General features: G+C 42.2%; 1 protein-coding gene across 2 annotated transcripts in view; it reads right to left on the bottom strand.

Annotated features, from left to right (window-relative positions):
- The window catches only part of ANKRD12 (ankyrin repeat domain 12), a 109,342-nt gene that overhangs the window by 64,957 nt on the left and 19,972 nt on the right, over positions 1 to 24,413 (bottom strand). For both annotated transcript variants that reach the window (XM_077810434.1, XM_077810435.1), the window contains exon 2: positions 10,573 to 10,710. In XM_077810434.1, the coding sequence (XP_077666560.1) occupies positions 10,573 to 10,659 (87 nt within the window). In that variant the 5' untranslated portion in view covers positions 10,660 to 10,710. The remainder of the gene's footprint in view (positions 1 to 10,572; positions 10,711 to 24,413) is intronic.

The following is a 24,413-nucleotide window of genomic DNA, read 5'->3' as shown; positions in this document are numbered from 1 at the left end:
GAGCTGCTGTCTGGAGTGCTGGCTCCTGGGAGAGGCAGCCTGTTGGGCTGCTTTCACTGCTGCAGTTCCCAGTACAGCATTGTGTAAAATGTATGCATCAATATATATTCCAAACAAAAAAATCTATGTTAAACTAATTTAAAAATTGCATTATTATTTTTACAGCTCTATAAATGTGCATAGTGCATTAGAGATAAAAAAGCCCCATGTCCTGAAAAAATAAAGAAAGGTGAAAGATGTAATAAACCTTAACTCTGCTCCCCATGAGAATGTATTAAGGAACTATTTTTACACAATTATGTACTGAGTCTCACAATAATACTGTTTCTATAACCTTAGCTAAGTTTGCAGCATTACAAATGTATGCAAAATGACATAACTTTTCATTCTTGTATACTACACTTACACTAAACTGTAAAACCGAAGCCTCTTCTACTGACCCCAGTTTATTATGGAAGCCAACTGAGTTCCTCAGCCTACCAGGAATACAGATGTGGCAACGATTATATGCCATTGAGACAGCATTATCATTGATTTTCATGATTTCAGAGTCTTGACTAGCTCTAGAATTGGTATTTTCTTACCACTCTCTTGTGTTTCTGTTCATAGCATTCTCAAATAATAGTAGCAGTAATTAAATTCACAAGACTGGCCAGTTTCACAGCTGCTATTCAGAACCCTGTAGACTGCAGTGAAACTGACAACAATTAGAATTTCACTCTACTGCTGTTTGGGAAAACTATAAGAAAGAGTAGCAGTGATGGCAATGACTAGCTCTCCATGAGGGAAGGACTGTGACTGAGCAGATATCCTCCACTAAGAAATTATATTAGATATAAACAGACAACATAAGAATCGGGCCTTTCTGATTACACTAACAAGAGAATGGGTTTGTAATCAAAGCGTCTAGTTAGACTTCGTGCTACTAGATGAGCAGGTAGCCGTAATGGCCAGACCACTTTCCCCCCCTCATCCTCACACACCAAAGGGTTAAGATCACTTATTTCAGATGCAGACCTTACAATTGTCACTCATACCTCTCTCACCTTGAGATCGGATTACTACAGTACTAGATCTAGAAATCAAACTGCAGCAAAATTCATTAATCTGTTTATGCTGTATAAATGTGTCCATTTTTGACCTGTGCTCAGAGGCGGATTAAGATATATTGGTGCCCTGGGCACAAACAACATTTGGGCCCCGCCCCCTGCTCCTTCCCTTACCCCCTAGACCCTAGCACCTGGCCTGGCCAGAAGTCAGGCCTCGGTAAGAGCTGACCAGGGAGCCCAGGCCACTGTGGGGAGCCCTGGGCGGTGGGCCTTGGAGGATAGAGACAAGGGCTGGGGGCTTCTCTTGGGTACCCCGGCACCATGCCCAAGACAAGTGCAGGGTCCAGGGCTCCCCACAGCCGCTCAGGCACCCTGGGTGGCTATTACCACAGCCCAGAGCAATGGTCCCCAAACTGTGGGGCACACCCCCTATGGGGAGCATGGAGGAACATTCTGGGGGGGAGGGTGTGGCAGGACCCTGCCCCAAATCCACTCTGGCCCCACCCCAGGCTCTGCTCCCAGCCGCACCCCCACTCACAGCCCCAAACCAAAAAAGTTTGGCGAAACCAAAAAAGTTTGGGGACCTCTGGCCTAGGGTGACCATACTCCCCATTTTGGCCCCAGATGTCTCGATTTTTTGGCCAAAACTGGGCATTTGTCCCATTTGCTCTTGCTAACTGATCACAAAAGTTTTGCCAAAAAGGAGCATCTGGGGAATGGGAGTGGGGTGAGCAGCGGGGCTCCGGGGAGGTGAGCAGAGGAGGGGGATTTCAGCAAGAGGCTCAGGCCAGCTCTGCACGGGAGAGGGGCTAGGCTAACTCTGCATGGCGGGAGAGGGGCTTTGGTGAGCTCCATGCTGCATGGGGTGTGTGTGAGAGAAAGAGACACACTTGGGTGAACAAGCTTCACACCGGGGGGCAGAGGGGAGAGGGAGAGGACCTTGGGTGAGCGGGGCCGAGGGGCTTGGTGCAATGCTGCACGGGGCTGGGGGGTCCCCTTGGATCAGCTCTGCGCAGGGCTGGAGGGAGGGACTTGGCCAAGCTTAGAATGAGGCTCAGGCAAGCAGCGCCTGGGGGCAGTGAGAATATGCATTGCTCACCACTCTTCCACAGGCTTCAAGCTGGGCTGGACGCAGGGCCTCAGGAGGAAGAGGAGGAGCAGGGGGTATGGCCTGAATTCCCGCCACTCCTGCAGGGCCTCCAAATTGGCCTGGGCCCTAGGCAGGGGCCTCCATCGGCCCATGCGGTAATCCACCACTGCCTGTGCTCCATTATTGGCACTAGCTGCCTATATGCTCCTGTGGCCCAGATCCTTGGATGGACACTTTCTGGGTGCACCTTCACTAGGAAAACAGGTGTGTTCTTACCTTCTATTAACTAGCTTAGGTTTCCCAAAAGTCTCTCCTTCGCCCTGGTAACACATGTGAAAGCTACAAACTACCTTCTCACTAGGCTTTTCTTTATAGTTACCTCATGTTAGTTAACATGCGGTAAGACAAGGCCTTTTTGCTGGTTAGTGCAAATAGAAAAAAAAAAAAAAAAAAGGAAAGATTGAATAAAATGGGAAAATACCTTGTAGAGAAGATCTAGCACTCAGATAACACTAAATCATACGTATTGTTCACACCTAAACCCATTAAAGTAGCCAAAAAGTTTAATCAATAGGCCTCTTGATCACTCAATGTCATTATCACAGAAGTGAGTGAGCATGCTGACAGCAGAGGCTGGGAGGTTCAGTGTTAACAGGAGAGACAGAGAAACTGAAAGATGCATGATCTCTTAAGGGGTGAACATTTTATTACCTTATTTATCTACCAACTAAGGTTTTAGCCTATCTAGATAAATATGAGTATAGTCCTAGACCCAGATATGACTTTTTTTGTACCTTTTTTTTTTTTTTTTTAAAAAAAAGCTCTTTTATTTCAAATGTTAAAAGAATACACATGTATATAATGTTTTTCTTTTGTTTTCAGTAATATATCTAAAACTAAGCCAGGGTGGCACCATACCTATCTAATATGAAATTGATACAAAACCATATGTTAAAGAGTAAGTCTATTACTTATTTTGAAACATTTGATTTTTTTTCTCCCATTTAAACTGATAATTTTGGTTTCAGACTATACTTTGGGACATATTTCAGAACATTGATAGGTTTGATAGAAGCATCTGAATCTGGAACTGATGATCCTGACATCACAGAATCTTTGGACCAGTGGTTCTCAACCAGGGCTACATGTACCTCTGGGGGTACACAGAAGTCTTCCAGGGGGTATACAAACTCATCTAGATAGTCGCCTAATTTTACAACAGGCTACATAAAAAGCACTAGTGAAGTCAGGACAAACTAAAATTTCATAAAATGTCTTGTTTATACTGCTTTGTATATTATGCACTGAAATGTAAGTACAATATTTATATTCCAATTGATTTATTTTATAATTATATGATAAAAATGGAGAAATTAAGCAATTTTTCATTAATAGTGGGCTGTGACACTTTTGTAGTTTTATGTCTGATTTTGTAAGCAAGTAGTTTTTAAGTGAAACTTGGGGTACGGTACGCGAGACAAATCAGAATCCCTAAAAGGGCACAGTAGTCTGGAAAGGTTGAGAGCCACTGCTCAGCTGCACAGGAACTGCAGTCATTGTCAGGGTAAGAGAAGGCAAGGTAGGGATACAGCAGTAAGGTTCAGGACTGGGCAGACCCTGACTGCATGTTGCAGGGTTCCTGGCCTAGAACCCAGTGTAGAGGGCAGTCTGGGTGCCCTTACCAGCCACTGGGCAAGTGGTACTGTTACTGGGCTGTGAATGGGAAGACTGCCTAGGACAGTGGGTCTTGAGAGACTTTGGTACACACACCCTCCCCGGAAGGGGAAAACTACAGTGACCTGGCTGGAAGGCCACGCCACAAAGCAAGAATAGTTGAGTCCCAGGAAAAAGGGACTGAGAAAACAACAGAGTGCAACCACAGGAAGGGGCATCAGCCTGGAAAAGCTAATCCCCAGATGCAGCCAGAAGGTGCTACCGCAGTGAGTAGAGTACCACTGTGATGACTTGGTGGAGAATGCGGGCAGGTGATTACCCCTGAGACAAAAGGAGGATGAAAGACGGCGCATGATGATTGCCCCTGACAAAAGGAGAGTGTAAGAGACTGTGGAGGACTGTAAGGGACTGTATAAAGCAGTCACCCCGATACAATGAGAGTGCAGAAGGCCATAGCAGGGGGAAAAAAAAAAAAAAAAAAAGAGACAATGGAGCTACAGTAAGCAGGAGCCTTTTTTGCAGAGAGCACTTATACCCTCCCTTCAAGGGGGGGGGGGGGGGGGGGGGCGATAAACAGATGGGATGGATCCATGCCCTATTGAGGCAGGTGCTAGAGAACCACCAGAGACAGTAGCAGACACATTTGTACCTTCGAAATTATTTGACACAGCTGGCTGAAATGTACTTATTTAAGCTTATGCGGGAAGAAATTAACAGAAGCTGCAGAGACCGAGACTGGAAAGGAGGTACTGGGGCCAGGAGGCCAGAAACCTAGCCATGGAAATGTTATGCCTGCAGGTGGACAGGACACCTAAAAAGAGAGTGCCCTTACCTGAATGGGGACAAGAAACCTTACCCAGGAGGCAAGAAAACAAGAGTCCAACCTGGGGAGAACAGGCAACGGAGGGGTGTGTTTTGACTGTGGTCAACAGGGGTACGTAAGAAGGAGATGCTCATTTATGAACTGTGAGGTGAAGGCTAGCCCAGGGGAGTTGGCTAGACAAGAGAAGGCTGAAGTGTGGCCTACCGACAAGGCAAGGACAAGGGTTTGTTTTGGGTGGTGCAAGGTCAGCCATATAAAAAGGCACTGCCCTCTAAAGAAACTGTGGGGTAGCAAACAGAAAGGCACGGAACCCAGAGAGACAGGAAAAAAAAAAGAGGGGGTATGTGGGGACCGGAGTATGCTGGAGACTGTCAGTGCAGACATGGTTGTGATGACCTAGGACCTGGCAGGTGATCAACCCACGCATCCAGTTGTGGGTAGTAAGAAGATAACAGATAAAATGATTGGGACAGAGAGGGCCCACACAGACATAGGGATGAACACAGAGGCAGAGTACTGTGAGGACTCAGATCCTGTGTGGAAGGGTGGTGGGGGATCCTTTGGGGCAAGTAAAGGGGCTACAGGAAAAATTAATAGCTGCCTTACAAGAAGCTGCAGAAGACATCCAGTTGCAGAGGGAAAAGTTCAGGAATAGAGGCCCAGGACAATCTGCGTCTCCTGGTGGGTGACTTGGAGCAAGAGTTGGATGACCTGAGGGCCCAGCTCAGGCAAGTGCAGGGCAGGAGGCATCCATACCCCTGAGAGTTACTGGCTTGAGGGGGAGGGTATGGGATTGGGTGCTGACCCCACACAAGGCCTGAATTAAGGTAGACCGGTGGGCCAATTAACCACCTAGCTTGCATCTGGAGGAGAAGCCAGGGAGCAAGCATTAATTAGAGACAAGGCTCAGCTGGACAGGAACAGGAGGTGGCTGTATAAAGTCCAGTAGCTGAGCAGCTAGGGGCTGCAGAGAGAGAAACTGCAGTCACTGTCAGGGTAATAGAAGGCAAGGTAGGAGACTGCCCAGGGATACAGCAGTGAGTGACAGTAATAGACTCTACAACTACACTAAAGTACCTATACTTAACACTACCTTATACTAAACTAAAACACTAAGAATAACTATAAAACCTTCCAGATGAAATCAGTGGAGAAAACCCCTGGATTCAAATAGACTGGAGTGGTTCACTTCCATCTGGCTCTCTGGTTGGAAGGAACTGAGGTAGTAGAGGACACACCACCCATTTATATAGCCTCACACTCAGAACATTGGAGGATACTGAGGGAAGGGATAGGAAGGACGCATACGTGTTCTGACATTGCTTGCAGAAGGTTCTACTACTAGGTGGCTCATTACCTGTGAGAATACACATAGTGTGAATTAAAGTTCAAGTGGCTATCACACATATCAATACTGCTTTTGATCTCACAGAACAGTGATGCAATTGTCTGTGCATGTCATAAATATAAAGGGAATGGTAACCACCTTTCGGTATACAGTGCTATAAAATCCTTCCTGGCCAGAGGCAAAGTCCTTTTACCAGTAAAGGGTTAAGAAGCTCAGGTAACCTGGCTGGCACCTGACCCAAAATGACCAATGAGGGGACAAGATACTTTCAAATCTGGGGGGGGGGGGGGCGGAAGGCTTTTGTCTGTGTGATACCTTTGCCAGGAACAGATCAAGGATGCAAGCCCTCCAACTCCTGTAAAGTTAGTAAGTAATCTAGCTAGAAAATGCATTAGGTTTTCTTTGTTTTGGCTTGTGAAATTCGCTGTACTGGAGGAAATGTGTATTCCTGTTTTTGTGTCTTTTTGCAACTTAAGGTTTTGCCAAGAGGGATTCTCTATGTTTTGCATCCGACTGCCTGTAAGATTATCTTCCATTCTGATCTTACAAAGTTGTTTCTTATCATTTTTTGTTCTTCTAATAAAGTTCTGTTTTTTAAGAATCTGATTGGGTTTTTTGGGTCTTAAAAATCCAAGGCTGGTCTGTGCTCATCTCGTTTATTCTCAGGCCTCCCCAGGAAAGGGGGCGTAAAGGCTTGGGGCGATATTTTGGGGAAATAGGAACTCCAAGTGGTCCTTTCCCTGATTGTTTGTTAAATCACTTGGTGGTGGGAGCGTTTTACCTAATCTAAGGGCAAAGACTTTGTGCCTTGGGGAAGTTTTAACCTAAGCTGGTAGAAATAAGCTTAGGTGGTCTTTCATGCAGGTCCCCACATCTGTACCCTAGAGTTCAGAGTGGGGAAGGAACCCTGACTGTGCACCACTATGAAAAACTGTGTGTGGACAAGAGGTGTTTTACAGCTGTAGTAAGGAGTTGCAATACCAAAACATTTTAGTGAAATGAGCTTCTTTGTCTTGACATCTCCTCATTCTGAATCTACCGCAGTAACTTTATACAGTAGTGCCTTTTCACAGAAAGTTCAAATACTAAAAGGAGCCAAAATTTCAAAATTATAAAGCTTTAAATATTTAAGTATCCATAAGAGATTTATTTTGCTGTCCTTGCCTACTATCCAGACCTTTAGCCACACTTGAATGATAACGTTTCAGAAGGAAATTCTCCATTTGTACTGATTGTACTTTTACTTTAGAAGTCTGAAACTATACTTGTTTTTAAATGTAGGCACTTGGCTTGATGATTTTTTTTGTTGCTCAGACTCATTTTAGATTATCTACTCTTGCCCCAATCTTCTAAAGATTTTATAGTGCTGGTACTAGATTGAACCATAGAATTTAGCACTAGGTAATAGTTTGCGCATTTTTTTGTACAGGAGAATAGACTGCACCTTCTTCAAATGCAAAGGTCAGTTAATACCCTTGTATATATACAAAGAAGTCACTGTTTGGGCTTCTGATCGTCTCAATGATGATTTATTTTAAATCTTGCTTGCTAGATTTAGTTATATAAAATTGGACAGAAGTAGTAATTAAACTAAGGTTTTGCACAAAGCTAAAAACCTGCTTTATAAAACTATCTAATGAAACATTAACAATATTAATTACTATATTAACTTATCCAGGACTTCATTTCTGTGAATGTTTTACACCATGGTTTAAATTGCATAATCCTGGAAAATCCAAAATATAGTTCTACATCTTCCTCTGGTCACAAAACAGCATCACTCAATATATTCCCCACTTCCACACACAACTGTAAATACCATTTCAACCTGCATTCTTCTTAATCAACACAGTATTCAATATTTTTATGTTTTACATCAATATAACCACATACTTCTTTTTCCAATCCCTATTTGGAGTATGAAATTGTGCACAAGCTAGGAGAAGGTAGGTATGTTGATGGGTAGTAGCATTGTAAAAGGTAATCTGAAATGAATATAGGAGAGTGTGTAAGGATGAAGTTAACTAGGGATTTCTCATACTTTTAATGTTTGTATTGGCGACTGATAAACTTCAGCCACCTTAACTTACACAACAAAATTGTTGGTGATGGAATAACCAAACAGTGACAAGGTTCTTCAGAGCTGATGCGACAATGAAGTGGTTTTATGCAGTCACTAAGCATGTGATTAATTTGTTCCTTTTCCCCCTCAGGTAAGAAATTACAATCGCTCTGAGTGATTAATGCAGTGAAACAATATACTCAAATCTATGAACAAATGTATTATCTATATGTAAAATTATACCTCTGACAGAGCGATGATGTGCTAGACATTGCAAAAGAGGTGCATTGTCTTGCTTTGAGGCTTGTGCCCTGGGATAATGTCAAACTGTTTAAAGGGGTAAAAGATGATAAAGTTGTTTCAGCCTATACAGGTGTTATATAAAATTATTAAAAATAAACAAATTGAAATTGAAAATGGTGGCACAGACAGGATGTGTAAATTAAAATCTGTGCATTATGGGTTTTCAGGGTTCCTGGGATATCACAAAAATGTTTCAGCAATAAACAAAAGTGGTTAAGGTGACAGTAAGTGTCCGTATATGAAACCACTGGATAATTGTTTCGATTGGTTAATTCTGATCAGACTTGGTTGCCATCTCTTTTGGACAGTTTTTCTTGGAAGCATTAGACAACTTATTTAGAAGTGAGGAGAAGAAAATTATATTACTGGGTACCAGTGAGCTTCACTGTGTTGACTTTTCCCATCCGAACCTGTTGGACCCCAGAATTTACCAATGAACCACTTTCCTGATGTTGAACGATATCCTCACCAGATGACATTATCTCATCCATCAGGTTGGCCAAATCCTAAGAATTTGGATGTGAACATAAGGTTCTTACCATTATTTCTTCCCTTGCATGTCAATTTCTTTCCCCTACTTTATTTCTCTAACCTCTTCCTCATCTTCCTCTTTCCATCTTAGCCAGGAGTGGCAAACAAAGTAATATTTTGTGTTCTGTGCCTGTGATTTTCCAGAAGTTAAACTGCAAGCAGCAGAAATAGAATCTAAATTGTCTCCTCATTTGTTGTTTTCTCTCTCACCCCCTTCATACTGATTAGCTTAGCTTCATCTTCAAGAGAAATAGGACTGACTTCAGCAACTCAAGAGGTAACACCTGTAACTAACTCTTTTTCTCAAGGTTATTTAATACCAACTGAGAGACCGTCAAGCAATGGATTTTCCTTTTAAAAGTCTGTACATCTAAAGAAAATAAGGGAAATTAAGTAAAAATTAATTTTAATAATTTAAGTTTCAAATTATCTTTCTTTGTACGGCGTTTAGTAAATGGTTTAAGAGGTATTGATGGTGATTGACAGGAGGAGTATTTGGTTTATGTAAAATCTGAGCCATAATTACTGTTTAATGCTCCAACAGTAAAACAAGGATTCTATCAGTACATTAAAACCTTCAAGCCCAGCACCCTTTCAACACAACAACCTGAGCTTTTCTACCTAGAAGCGTTACACTTTTGAAAGTCATAATATCTCCAGTGGCAGAAGAGGGGAAGAATAATACTGGGTATCATCTCTTTATACCTGTGAAAACTATCACTTAGCACACCCTCTCTCCAGTGTAACTATTGTACAGAAGAAGACAATGTATGGCATGCTGGCATACCACCTTCTGGGATTTGATAGTACCGTAGACAGCACTACCTCCCCCTCACTGTCTCTGAGCCCTACTGACAAATTATGGATGCTCACTACATGTACAGGTGCCCCAAAAGGCTCCCTGTAGGACACTCACACAGAGTTGGTCATAACTGGGTTTTAGAAGTTTTGAAAATGGGTGAGACAGCAATATTACTGAGTAAAATCTCAGTTTGCATAATGATAGAACAACAAACCATACTGCTTAGGGTCAGCTTTATCTTACTTTTTTGCCTCACTCAAAAACTAAGTTACACAATTTTTAAAGTGGGCTCACACTCCAGGAACTGCAACATTTCTAAGATAATTATACATCTTTTTTTCTGTATTAAGGCTGGAAGTCATATGTCAACAAACACTCAACCACTGCCTGTCCTATACAAGGAATGTATTTGTGTTTACAACATTAATCTGTGCTTTTCTGGAGAAATTCAGAATAAGCTACTAAAATATACATACATATATATTCTAGACAAAAATACAGAATTAAATGCAGTAATTTAAAATAGCAACATCAATACATAAAGACATCAGATGACATAAGACACGAATAGCACACTGACATAATAAAAATAAATTCAGCATATCCAGTTCCTTTTAATATTAAACTGAAAGAGATTAAAAGGTTTTAAAAATTCCTAATGTCTGCTGCACATATTCTGATGAGGATATTAACAATCAAAAACCTGTAATCTATTTTAGCTAGATTTTTTTAAGACCAGGATACCGAAATACAGATTCACATATATTTCCTAGGATTATAATGCCATACCTTGACCTATGATATGGTTTCTCATGGTTCATACATGTTATATATTCCTACAAAATTAATAATCTTTCAGTGTAATTTATTTAATTACATTTCCTTTTTACCTTTCTTCCAGTTGGTTTCTCCACCATGGTGCTATCACTGTCAGAATTTTCAATCTGAACTGCTTTTGTAGATGCAAATTTGGGCATTTTATAGCTGTTCAGCTAGCTGTATCTTGAATGAGTGTGTTCATCATGTGTCTGCAAAAAGAGAAAATGTTTTTTATACACACACACACGCGCATCAAAGCCATGCAAGCGGCAGTGTAGAGCACACTAGAGTAGAGCTGAATTGGATTAAGTGTAGGAATAGAGCTCAAAGCTGAACTCAAGCTTATGGCTACATCACACTGGACACTGACAAGTACAGCTCTGTCCTTGTGCTGAAGAACAGGAAGTCTAGCATAGAAACAAAGCTGTTACTAGATGGTGTTAAAATGGAACTGAGTTCAGCTGCTGAGCCAGCTCCTCCCTCTAGCGCACTTCTTTCACTGACTGCTGTTAATATTTCTATGCAGTTCAGACTTACTGACCAAGGCCTCCTATCTCTGAGGTAAAGCAATTATCACTGCACCCATTTTACAGTTAAACAGACTGAAAGATTGTACAAAATCACTTCTAGAAGAGCTACAACAGAATTCAGTTCTCTCGTATGGCAGATCCAAGTCTCATCCACCTAAACACACTCCCTTTCAGAATGAATGTGTCAAATCTATGTACTTGGCTATCTTATCTATAACCACCTATCAAACCAACATAACACACTTTCTTTACAGAGACTGGAATTTAATCCAGGAATCTTGACTTCCAGGGTCCTACTGTTATCTAGCAAATGGTTATGTAATCCATCAGCAAAATGCATTAAGTGAAGTTCAAGAGGTTTGTGGTATGAACTCAAGGTGTTCAATCCCCACAGCTACCATACAAGGTTCATTATGGTACTATTTGAGAAAATTTCTGGAGGGTTCTCCCCCGGCTATTTTTCCAATTAAGTTAAGGTTGCAGCTAAATTACTGATTAAAATCATATTTTGCATCCTCTCTAAAATCTACTAAGAAGTCAGGTTGGCCTGAAAATTGGTACGAAGCTCTATGAAGGACAGATAGATAATTAAGTTTGCCTAGCAAATAGTTGCACATGATGGAATTTCTGTGCAGAGAATGAGGAAGGAAGAGGTGGTGTGGGAAGGGATGACAGTCCTGTGGTTAAGGCACTAGACAGGGCTGGAGTTGTGCCATGGTGGTGCCAAGTATGGGGAACCCTAGACCTCTGTTGTGCAGGAATAAAAAGATTCATGGGCCATGAATATGCTGGGTAGTGAGCCTGTAACCAGTTTACTGAGATGTGCACAGAGAAGCTGGACACTGAACTTCAGGAAGCTCACTGATCCAAAAACGATGGGCCTACATCCAAGTCTTCCATCATTAGGCTCCCTGGTGGCCAACCTACACTTCTGAGCCTTAGTAGGCTCATATGGGCCACCCACAACATGCCCATGAACCTTAAGAAGCTATTTTGGCTAATCCAGGAAGCAGGAGCCAACTTTGACTGACTTGAGGATAAGGAACAGTCAGCCCATGGCTCCAGGGAATCACTCTGTAGAGGGTCCTGGGACAGGAAGGAAAATGAGGAGTGGAGTGTTTGGTTATACGGAAAACTCATGGACCAGTGTTGTGTTTTGTGTAGCTTTTCTTTTTAAACTGACTACGCTCCCATTATTTTTGGAGCCACCATTTTACTGTAGCATTCCCTAACCTAGCTACCATTCCATCCATAGTTCACTATAGCCACTTTATTGCCACACTCCTGAAGAGATCAGGTGGGATGTCCAGAGATGGTGTACGTTTAGGGCCATTGTTGTGCTTGGCGTAACACAGAATTGTCAATAAAGATTAGGTCTTTTCCTTTCGTGAGATAATTACGCTGAAAAGAGCTGTTGTACATGCAGACTCTCTTGGCTGTGTCTCTGGAACACTTATCAGTGATGACCGCCTGAGTCAAACTCTTAGATTCAAAACAAAGTTTAATATTGTCTGCTAAAACTTGATATCACAGCCGCAGGAAAGCAGACCCAAACCAGAGGGAATTCACTTACAAAATACTCGGTTAGGGTGGTGCACACCTTGTCTTCATAACTTTCCTGATGGTGGGATTTCAAAATGCCAAACCCAAATGTCGGAAAACCAGGAAACGTTCAGTCAAGGTCTTCCATTCTCAGAAAAACATGTTTTTCTTTTAACACAAATCACAAACTTATGAAAACCAAGAAATGTGTAATTAAGATGCTTTTTCACACACACACAACCTTAACTCTTTTTCACTGGGATGGCAATACGTAGTGGGAATTTCACAATATCTTATCCTGCCCTTAAAAAAAACAAAAAAAACCCAAAGCTATATTCTGTTCCCCCACAACTCCAGATCATGACTCATCCTCACACAATGCAACAGGACAGTCAGTGTGGCCTCTGTAGCAACAATAATAGGGGAATAATTGCTTATGGTTGACAGAGCACACTGGACACACTGAGCTCGCTCTCCTCTTTGTTTCCAGCTACATAGTCAAAATTAAAAAGGTTAACACCACAATGGAGGATATCCTAAAATTAGTTTTCTGCAGTTTTGAAATATATTCTGCATTCCCAAGAGAAGGGATCAAGATGCTGGCCTCCCTGTGCACACAGAATTAAGGCTGTGTGATTACACCGTATGTGAAGAAGCATCTTAACCATGCAATTCCTGGTTTTCAGAAGTTTGTGGTTTTTTTCTTCTTGTAATGCTAATGCTGAAGTTCTTTTGGGCACAGGAGAGACTGAGCACAGTCTCAACTTTAGCTGTTGCTAATGGCTGTGCTATAATAAAATAATCCTGTACATGTTCCTGACAATCAATAAAACTTAGCTCTTGATAAATAACTAATTTAGCCCTCATAATTGAATTACTCCAATATCTGATTTTGATAGTGTGGTGACAATGCCCAGTAAATTCTTATTTTAATTACATTTCACTATAGCACTGTAATTGTGATGGTTTTAAAATAAAAACAAACACTTATTTGTAATGTTGCTTGGAATTATTGTTCATGATCATTTTACTGTACTTGGAGAAAGCCAAGCTGAACATACTCCTGATGATAGTGAACCTATTCATTAGAACATCCAGTAGAAGGAGCTCATGACTTTTCTTAAATAAGGGAGAAAAGGTTCTGAAAGCCTTCTGATGCAGTAATGTAACTTTTCTTGCTATAGAATGTCTTGTCATCTTAGCACTTGTCTTCAGTGCAAAGTTAACTCAAGTGATAAGTCAAATGTTGCCCTACTTGAATCATGCCCACACACAAAAACCCAGGAGCACTGTGGTGCTTTTAATTAAAGTTTGCCAGCCTGTCATGGCATTTGTCATAAATATAAAGGGAAGGGTAAACCCCTTTGAAATCCTGCCTGGCCAGGGGAAAGCTCCTCTCACCTGTAAAGGGTTAAGAAGCTAAAGGTAACCTCGCTGGCACCTGACCAAAATGACCAATGAGGAGACAAGATACTTTCAAAAGCTGGGAGGAGGGAGAGAAACAAAGGGTCTGTGTCAGTCTGTATGCTGGTCTTGGCCAGGGATAGACCAGGAATGGAGTCTTAGAACTTTTAGTAAGTAATCTAGCTAGGTATGTGTTAGATTATGATTTCTTTAAATGGCTGAGAAAGGAATTGTGCTGAATAGAATAACTATTTCTGTCTGTGTATCTTTTTTGTAACTTAAGGTTTTGCCTAGAGGGGTTCTCTATGTTTTTTAATCTAATTACCCTGTAAGATATCTACCATCCTGATTTTACAGGGGGGATTTCTTTATTTCTATTTACTTCTATTTTCTATTAAAAGTTTTCTTGTAAAAAACTGAATGCTTTTTCATTGTTCTCAGATCCAAGGGGTTGGGTCTGTGGTCACCTATGCAAATTGGTGAGGCTTTTTATCCAACATTTCCCAGGAAAGGGGGGGTGCAAGTGTTGGGAGGATTGTTCATTGTTCTTAAGATCCAAGGGTCTGGGTCTGTAGTCACCTAGGCAAACTGGTGAGGCTTTTTACCAAACCTTGTCCAGGAAGTGGGGTGCAGGGTTTTGGGAAGTATTTTGGGGGGAAAGACGCGTCCAAACAGCTCTTCCCCAGTAACCAGTATTAGTTTGGTGGTGGTAGCGGCCATTCTAAGGACCACGGGTGGAATACTTTGTACCTTGGGGAAGTTTTGACCTAAGCTGGTAAAGATAAGCTTAGGAGGTTTTTCATGCAGGTCCCCACATCTGTACCCTAGAGTTCAGAGTGGGGGAGGAACCTTGACAGCATTAAATGCTAAAGCTTGAGTTAGCACAACTCTTCAGCAGCTAATGTGACCATTCTGCAATGTGGATACCGCTAGTCCTCCAATACCTTTCCTAAATTCCCAGCAAATGCCTCAAAAGGACAGACAAGTTCTCCCACAATTCACCAGAAAAGAATTCATAGAGCAGCCTCATCTTAGTGAAGCAAAAAGAATGATACAATATGCCCCCAGAAATTTTAATGCCACAGCCTCAATGTTCACACTTTCCAAAAAATTCATTAACAGTTCAGATGTTTAAAAATGAGTGAAGGAAAAAAAAAGTTATCTTGGAGGGAACATCTCTTCCTGGAGATTATATAGTAATCCAGATGCTTTGGGCATAGCTCACCCTACCTCAAAGAAGAATACAAACTCGTGATCATGTTACATCCATCACAGCAGAAGAATGAACACTGAACTGAAGATGGAAACAACCAACCATCACCTGGTTTTCTAGGAATACCTGCTTCCTGTTATAGCAAGTTCACCATATATACCCTAAGGGGCCTACAGTCTCTCACTGATTTCTGGGTTCTTATGTCTGTAAATCATAGAATCATAGAAGATTAGGGTTGGAAGAGACCTCAGGAGGTCATCTAGTCCAACCCCCTGCTTCAAGCAGGACCAACCCCAACTAAATCATCCCAGCCAGGGCTTTGTTAAGCTGGGCCTTAAAAACCTCCCTAGGTAAACCATTCCAGTGCTTCACCACCCTCCTAGTGAAATAGTTTTTTCCTTATATCCAACCTAGACCTCCCCCACTGCAACTTGAGACCATTACTCCTTGTTCTGTCATCTGCTACCACTGAGAACAGTCTAGATCCATCCTCTTTGGAACCCCCTTTCAGGTAGTTGAAAGCAGCTATCAAATCCCCCCTCACTCTTCTCTTCTGCAGACTAAATAAGCCCAGTTCCCTCAGCCTCTCCTCATAAGTCATGTGTTCCAGTCCCCTAATCATTTTTGTTGCCCTCCGCTGGATGCTTTCCAGTTTTTCCACATCCTTCTTGTAGTGTGGGGCCCAAAACTGGACACAGTACTATAGATGAGGCCTCACCAATGTCAAATAGAGGGGAACGATCATGTCCCTCAATCTGCTGGCAATGCCCTACTTATACAGGCCAAAATGCCATTAGTCTTCTTGGCAACAAGGGCACACTGTTGACTTATATCCAGCTTCTCGTCCACTGTAATCCCCAGGTCCTTTTCTGCAGAACTGCACCTTAGCCAGTCGGTCGCCAGCCTGTAGCAGTGCATGGAATTCTTCCATCATAAGTGCAGGACTCTGCACTTGTCCTTGTTGAATCTCATCAGATTTCTTTTGGCCCAATCCTCCTATTTGTCTAGGTCACTCTGGACCCTATCCTTACCCTCCAGAGTATCTACCTCTCCCCCCAGTTTAGTATCATACGTGAATTTGCTGAGGGTATAATCCATCCCATCATCCAGATAATTAATAAAGATGTTGAACAAAACTGGCTCCAGGACTGACCCCTGGGGCACTCCGCTTGATACCGGCTGCCAACTAGACATCGAGCCGTTGATCACTACCCATTAAGCCCTATCATCTAGCCAGCTTTCTATCCACCTTATAGTCCATTCATCTTCTGTTGCATCTTTATTTTACCACACAATGGTTAAGGCTACGGTTATGTCATGGAATCCATGACTTCCATTGAGCTCTGTGACTGGAGCTCCCAGCCAGCCTCGCCCCTGCAGCTCCCCACCCTGGTGGGGGGGCCCCACAACTGCTCAGCCACGGCAGGGGCAGGTGATCGGCAGACCCCACAACTGCCCAGCCACACGAGTGGACCCTGCAGCTGCCCAGCCACAGCGGGAGACCAGCAGTGACTCCCCCCAGCTGCCCAGCCCCGAGCAGCAGCTGGGGTCCCCTTCAGCTCCCAGCTACCCCAGGGGTTAGGGGACTCTGCAGCAGCCCAGCCACAGGTCAGGGGACCCCAGAGCTCACACGCACCGCAGTGGTGTGGGACCCGGGAGCCCCAGCAGCAGTGGATGCTGAACCCGCCTAACCCTTTTGCCAGGGATATTTTTAGTGAAAATCAGAGACAGGTCACAGGCATCTGTGAATTTCTGTTTATTGCCCATGACCTGTCTCTGACTTTTACTAAAAATATCTGTGACAAAAACTTGGCATTAACAATGGTATATCTATTGTGGTACCAATTTAAAGTACTATACAGCAGTGCTGGAACAATCTATGTAGTGGAAGTTCTGAGAGCCACTGAACCAAACTCTAAACCCTGTATATGATGGAAACCACTTCAAGCCAGAGGATGCTGCCACATCCCCAGCACCTCTAGTTCCAGCACCGATGGTACCATATTCAGTCTTAGTTGTGTTAGATAAAAATATATAGGTAATATTGAAAAGGTCTTTAAATTATTTTTAAAAGGTTAACAAATATTATTAGATTCTGAAACATTTACATAGGATGACATCACAACAAACTAGGATTAATAAAATCTAACGCGGAGAAGAAAGGGGACTTGACTGAGGTAAGCCCAGTTATAACGATACAATGCTAAGTGATCAATCACTTTTTAGTATATACTGTCGCATATCAAGTGAGTCACTTGATTCAATTTATGGAAGCGTACATTTAGAGCTAATGGAAGTCCATGTATTCACACTGTATATAAACAACCTGTGGAATTCATGCTCCACATTGCACCATGGTTGCTGTCATCTGTTCTCTGTCCACTCTTTGCCTTTGTTCTTATTTTCTTTTTGATTTTCAAATGTATTCTTCTTTAACTTTCTTGTTCTGGGGTTTGCCTTCCTTGTTCCCCAGACAGCAGAAGGCTACATGCTGCTAAGGGGTTGGGGCATCTTTTAGTAGCTGCATGCAACTAATCTCACAGTTTAGCTGAGTGCCATGGTAATTAGAGAAGCATGAGACTGGGCTGATGTGGGAGCAGAGATAGTGGGTGGGTGATCTTCAAGGAGCTATTCCCACTGCTGCTTTATCCATAGGTTCAAGAGCATATTTGATTTAGAGGGGATGGGATCTGGCATAATGCCACCTTCTCCACCCCTACTGTTCTCCTATGGCTCATGCCTCTTATCCTGCCTGGGAAGTCCCTCCCTCACTCCAATCTGGGAAAACCTGTCAAACTGTTTTATGGCACCTATATCATCACAGAATAAGGCATTCTGAAGCATCTAAGTGATCCAGAAGTGCCAAATGATTTCAAAGAGGAGTGGGTTTTTTGTTGTTTAAGGTTAAATGACTGCTAACAAATATATTCATTTTGCCAAGCTGCAAACTACACTTTAAACCTACGCTTTTGCCTAATTAGAAATACATATATGATGAAATCACTGTTTATTCTAAAACAAAGTCTCTCCAATATGTGCAGAGCCTTAACAGTGAAGTTCTATTTACCTAAGGGCGGTGAGTCATGTTTGTTCTAAAAGACGAAGTACTTGGAACAGTTGTTACTGCTGTATGTGCTAGCTGCAAAAATAGGATTCTACAAATTAGCATCAGTTCATCAAATGACTGAACATAATTTCTTACTCCTCATGAATTATTTTCAACCTAGAGCATTAATACTCTATATTCAACAGGAAAGATGCTGATATGATAAAATATCTTGTAATAATTTTAGCAATCTGTGCCATATTTCAAAACGGTATGAAAAAAATGCTGTGAATGTTTATAAGGCTTTGCTGCTTTTGCAAATATTAGAATATTCTAATATATTAGAAACCAGGCATGAAGATAGGTTGCATCTCAGATCTCTATTCATTTGAATGATGTTAACAGAAGATTTAAAGAGAACTATTTTACACAGTTTGAAGCATCATGGTATTCAAAAGCAGCAGCAAATAAGTGTAAGAGCAAGTCATTTAATTGATGTGAAAAGAGCTAATATGGATTTCTTTTCTATTTCAGTAGAATATTTGAAAAGTATAAAAAAAGATCTATTTTCTGGCCTAAAATTTCAGTGACTGGTAATTTTGGGTGCCAAACTTAAGACATCTCATAGGAGCCTGATGTTTAGAAAATGTAGATCACCTGTTCTCTGTAAATCAGTCCCTTTTAAGGGGTCTCAAATTGGTCATCCAACAAGTTACTAGTGACCTATGAAAATCAGGCCTCTATTTTACGCAAAAGTTGGAGACAGGAGGAAGGAGAGACTTTTTTTTTTTTTGAAGAAAGAAGGCAGAAGAATTATCTAGAGTGGAATCACAACGTTAAATTTCAATTTGCTATGTCTATCCAAGTTGATCTCACTTTGTTCAGCACTATTTGTTAAACACACAAGCAGATCTACAACGTGAAAAGGGAGAAGGGGAGGAGTATTATATTTAAAGAACAAAACAAAGGACTTCCACTAACAATGAAATAACTCTTTTTGGTGCAAATTTATTAATAGACAACACATAAAAATTGCATATTGCTTGATGAAAATGCCATATTCAAGTTTGCTATATAATTTTTTTTTCAAATAAAATGAAAAACAAAGTCACAAGATGTAGAATTTAAACAAAAAGGTATAAGAAAGAAAACACTAAGAATTGGGAAACACATTTGCAGTTAAACCATATTCTGCCCCCGTTCAGCACACCATCAACAAGGTGTAATTTTATAGACAAGGCTACACAACCCCTTCTCTGAAACTGTGAATAAGAATGCTAGGTCTGAAAGCATAGAGCATCTGCAGAGCCTCTCTTTTCTCTGGGATGAAAAAATTTAGTTTCCTGGTCTTGACCCCTGAAGGGCGAGGATGGGTACCCAGGCTTGTGAGGTACCTCACCACTACTACTTGCCCTTCACATGAAGCAGTCTTGTCTGTGCCTGCTGTGGCTCAGCTCCCTGAAACCAACAGCATCTGATCACAAACAAGCACTGTTTTCCAGGTCTCCACAGACCTCAGCAGCTCTGTACAAGCTAAGGATAGACACACACCAACACCCAAGTCCTGGGAGCATCTCCAGCAATATCCAGTCCCAATCTCTGGACACAATCAGTAGTCACCAGGTAAGCTGTCCCCAAAGAGACAGTACACACAGTTTGACTGGCACAACTCAGAATCAGATCCTTTATAACACCACAGCACAGAGAAATAGTTATAGTGAAGCAATCATAAGTTTATTATCAAAGATTAAAGATTTAAGAGATACTGAGTAAAGATAATGGAAACAGAAATGATTACATAAAAAACAAGAGCGATAACCTGCTTATAAAAGTCTAAATTTATCTTTGACAGGACAAAAATCTTTGTCTAAAGCAGTTTCTCTCCTAAAGCAATCTTTCCCAGCATCACCAACCAACATGACTGCGGGGGGGAAGCACCCTTCACTGATGGGGAAAAAAGTGCTGTCCTTTTTGCTCCCTCAGTGATAGATAAGGATGTGTCCTTTTATTTTTCCCTGATATTCCCCCTAAAATTATTTTTCTCCACTCAGTCAGTAAAGCCCATTACTGTTTATTCTCTGGTGCCTATTGACTTCACACGTCTGTTTTTCATTACGTTTTTATTTATTACGGCAAACCGCAGCCAATGGGAGCTGAGAGGCTCCATGCCTACAAACGCTCCAGGTAAACAAAACGTCCCAACCTGCCAGTGGCTTACCCTGACGGGCCGGGAGCCAAAGTTTGCCAACCCCTGAAATATAGGGTCAGCTTATGAAAGTGTCATACAGTTTTTACCATTTTTACTTATCCATCAGGGGGAGGGGAAGGGTTGGCTTATAAACGAACCAGCTTATGATTGAGTATATACGGTACATATCATTTAGCTAGCTAGAATGACAAACTCTCCTCCTCTGAGAGAATATGCGTCTCTGTGGTGCCTCATACCGTCATACATACTCTCAGGATATATTTTCAGTATATACATATAACTTTTTAAATATCATCAGTACCTACATTTCATAAAAATATTAATGACCAGCATTACTCCAGCTTTCAACTGATACCATATAAGACACTATATCAGGGATCAGCAACCTTTGGAACCTACACTGTGGGACAGAAGAGAAGATCTAGCTCTCAACCACACCACAGGTCACAATCTTCTCAATACTCACCATCTCAGTGCTGTTATGAGCCACAGTGTAAGAGGACCAGGGCTCAAAAGTGGGAACAGTCTGCACCCCAGTCTGTGACCTCTCAAAAGCACTTTTGATGAGCTGGTCGAGGGCCTGAACAATGATACCTTACAGCATCAGCTGCCATCTATACACCTGTCACGCCTCTCAGAAGTCACCTTGCCCTACTTCACAGTAGTTAGGACCAGCTCTAAAGCAAGGAGCTTGATTTCTAGTAGGGTGCCTACTTCTGTATCTCAATACAACCATCGTACAGGAGATTTCCTACTGCTTACCTCTGGGGCAGGATCATTTTCAGTACAGACTGCTCCACACAGGGTATTCTCCAAGGTTCTCTTCATTGTAGTGGCATACTAACCCTAGTACGGTGACTAGACTTTATTAGCACCAACCTTGATGCGGTACAAGTGAGAGCATTCCTCTCGCTACCCACATCCACCACCTTGGGACAGATGTCTCCCTAATACACTGGGGAAATCACCTACACAACCACAAGGTTCAAGACAAATGGCCTGCCACAGAAATGACCTTCCATATCACTCTTTTGGGGCTAAGGGCTGTCAGGAGTGCCTGTGCACACTTTCTGCCTTTCATCAAAAACAACACAAAGGTCATGATGGACTTAATGTGACCTGTATGTTTTGTATAAACCACCAAGGAACTGCCAGATCTCTCTCCGTCTACAAGACAGCACTCAAACTTTGGAACTGATGTACCCATCACAGTGTGCTCATCTCAGCTGTCTATCTACCAGGGATACAGAACATCACAGCCGACAGCCTCAGCTGCAATTTTCTCACGACAATGAGCGTGTACTGAATTCAGAGGTGCTTCAAGATACATCTTTCCTTTGGGGAACGCTGACTATTGATCTCTTCATTACTTAACGGAACAAGAAAGGTCCTTGTTACTGCTCCAGGGCCGGCCTCTGTAAACATTCACTGGCAGTTGCCTCATCTTCCCAAGGGACAGGGCCCACTTTTATGTCTCTTCCCAGTTTCCTACTGTATCCAAGAGTCTGTTGAAAATTCAACGAGACAAAACGAGAGTTATTCTGATAGCCTGTCTTGACCATGACAAGTCTGGCTCCCTTACCTGACACAGATGGCAATATGCCCTCCTGTTTCTCTTCAGCCCATCCCTCACCCACTCTCTCAAAACAATGGGCTGACCCTTCACCCCAGCCCACGGGTCCTCCACCTCCAGGCTTGGCTCCTTCTTAGTTCCAAGGCTTAGAGGCAGAATGCTCTGACAAGCTGAAAGATGTGTTGCAACACAACCGAAAGTTGACCACTCGACATACTTATCTACAAAATGGAAACAACTCCAAGTTTGTGTCATTTCAAACACACAGATCCAATCTCATCTTTCCTCCCTCTGATTTTGCACTACATTTTAAACTCTCACTCAGCTTTCTTAAGATTCATCTCGCGGCGAAATCGACTTCCTACTTGGTGTTTGCTCACCCACTAATGCGTAGATTCTTTAAGGGCATTGGGAATCTCTTCTTGCATGTGACACCACCCACTGCAGCCTGGGACTTTAACCTAGTGCTAAGGGCTTTGACTAGATCTCCCTCCGAGTCCAGGGCAACTTGTTCTCTCTTACACCTGTCCATGAAGACAGCATTACTAATTGCCATCACCTCAGCTAGGCACACAGGAGAAATAGCAGCCCTGATAGCACATCCATTGTTCACGGCTTTTTTTTTTTTTTTTTAAAAGACGGAATAACTAAGGCCATATCCCAAGTTTCTCCCTACTTCTCTGCACTTTCCATATGAATCAACAGATTTGTCTCCCTGTTTTTTTTTCCTAAAACCACATTGTGACAACTGGGAGATAATTGTGCATATGCTAGATATTAGAAGGACATTAGCATTCTACTTGGACAGGACTAAGGACTTCAGGAAATCCCCTAAACTCTTCCTTTTGTCCACAGAAAGATCCAAAAGGTCTGTGATATCAGCTCAAAGACTATCTAAATGGGTCTCTAGTTGCATTAATCACTTATTAAGGGTGCAACTTGCTTCCATCCAGAGTCCATAAGCACTCCACGAGGTCAGTTTTTACCTCCATCACATTCCATAGGGATACCCCTATCCCAGCAATCTATAGAGCAACGACTTGGGCCTCTGCCCATACTTTCACAGAACATTATGCGATCACTGAGGATTTGGCTGCTCACAACATCTTCGACTCCACGGTACTCTCTGTAGTAAAAGACTCCACTCCAAAGTCCCAGCCTCCAGTGGTGGTTACTGCTTGGGAATCACCTACAGTGGAGCACCCAAAGGGACACTACTCAAAGAAGAAGAGGAAGTTACTCACCTTGTGCAATAACGATGGTTCTTCGAGATGTGTCCCTATGGGTGCTCCACAACCCGCCCTCCTCCCCTCTATTTCAGAGTTGTCTATAGGGCTCTGCGGTAGAGAAGGAAGTGGGGGTGGAGGGTTGCCCGAGCAGTACTAAATAGCCTCGAGACAGACCACAAGGGAGGGAGGGCACATGCGTGGGCTCAACGGGACACTGCTACCAAAAATCTCCGATTAGAGGCGCAGAGGCACACACATACACCTACAGTGGAGCACCCATCTCAAAGAAACATTGTTACTGCACAAGGTGAGTAACTTCCTCATTTAATATAAACTCTTTTTGGTTGTCTATTATGTCATCTTATTAACTGAAAAGAACTCCATGCTGTCACAACACATGAGTAAATGAATAATAAAGGCTTCTTGACTTTATAAGTAACACCGATTTAATAGGTTGGCAAGAACATTTACTAAATTATCTTCCCAATATCTCTCACAAACTAGAATGCTCTCCTGTTGCCTTTACTTATTCATACAATCAGAACTTGAAAGGGGTGGCCTTACAAGAGGCTATAAAACTGAAACTCAGTCTACCAGGTTTCACTGAAATATCAAAGACAAAGGACCAAGATCCAATGCATGCCCCAAAATAACAGGGCCCTAATACAACATCAAAACTTCCACTGTCCATTACAGGCAATTTCTGCACTGAGTGTGGATTTGAGTCATATATCAGTCAGATATAAAAGCTGAAAAACAGGAACAATAAAATATGGCCAAACATTTTTATTTAATTAGATGATACCAGTTACGATCAGCCTTCTCTTGCCTTCTAAACAAAGTTTCCAAACCATTTGAATAAGGCTTCGTGGCTAAAACAGAGGACTGAAACCATGACATAATTCTATTCTTTGATTTACTATGGGTTTCTTGTGTGACCTTGGACAAAAAGTGCTTAAAAGGTAAACAGTGATGCAAAAAAAGGTCTAGATTCTTGAGCCATATTTCAAACTGAAAGAGACAACATGGTTCTGTAGACTGAGATTCCCTAGGACAAACTAGCATTTAAAAAAACCCTCTGAAGGCATGAATCATATCCCAGAGAAAACAGAAAGAGCAAACAGGAGAATGGCAAGCTGAGATCACTGCTAAGTGGACCTTAAAGG

The sequence above is a fragment of the Eretmochelys imbricata genome, chromosome 2 (assembly GCF_965152235.1).
Source record: "Eretmochelys imbricata isolate rEreImb1 chromosome 2, rEreImb1.hap1, whole genome shotgun sequence".
Taxonomy (NCBI): Eukaryota; Metazoa; Chordata; order Testudines; family Cheloniidae; genus Eretmochelys; species Eretmochelys imbricata.
Note: the sequence above shows the minus strand (reverse complement) of the source record. Positions and strands in the feature narration are given on the sequence as shown.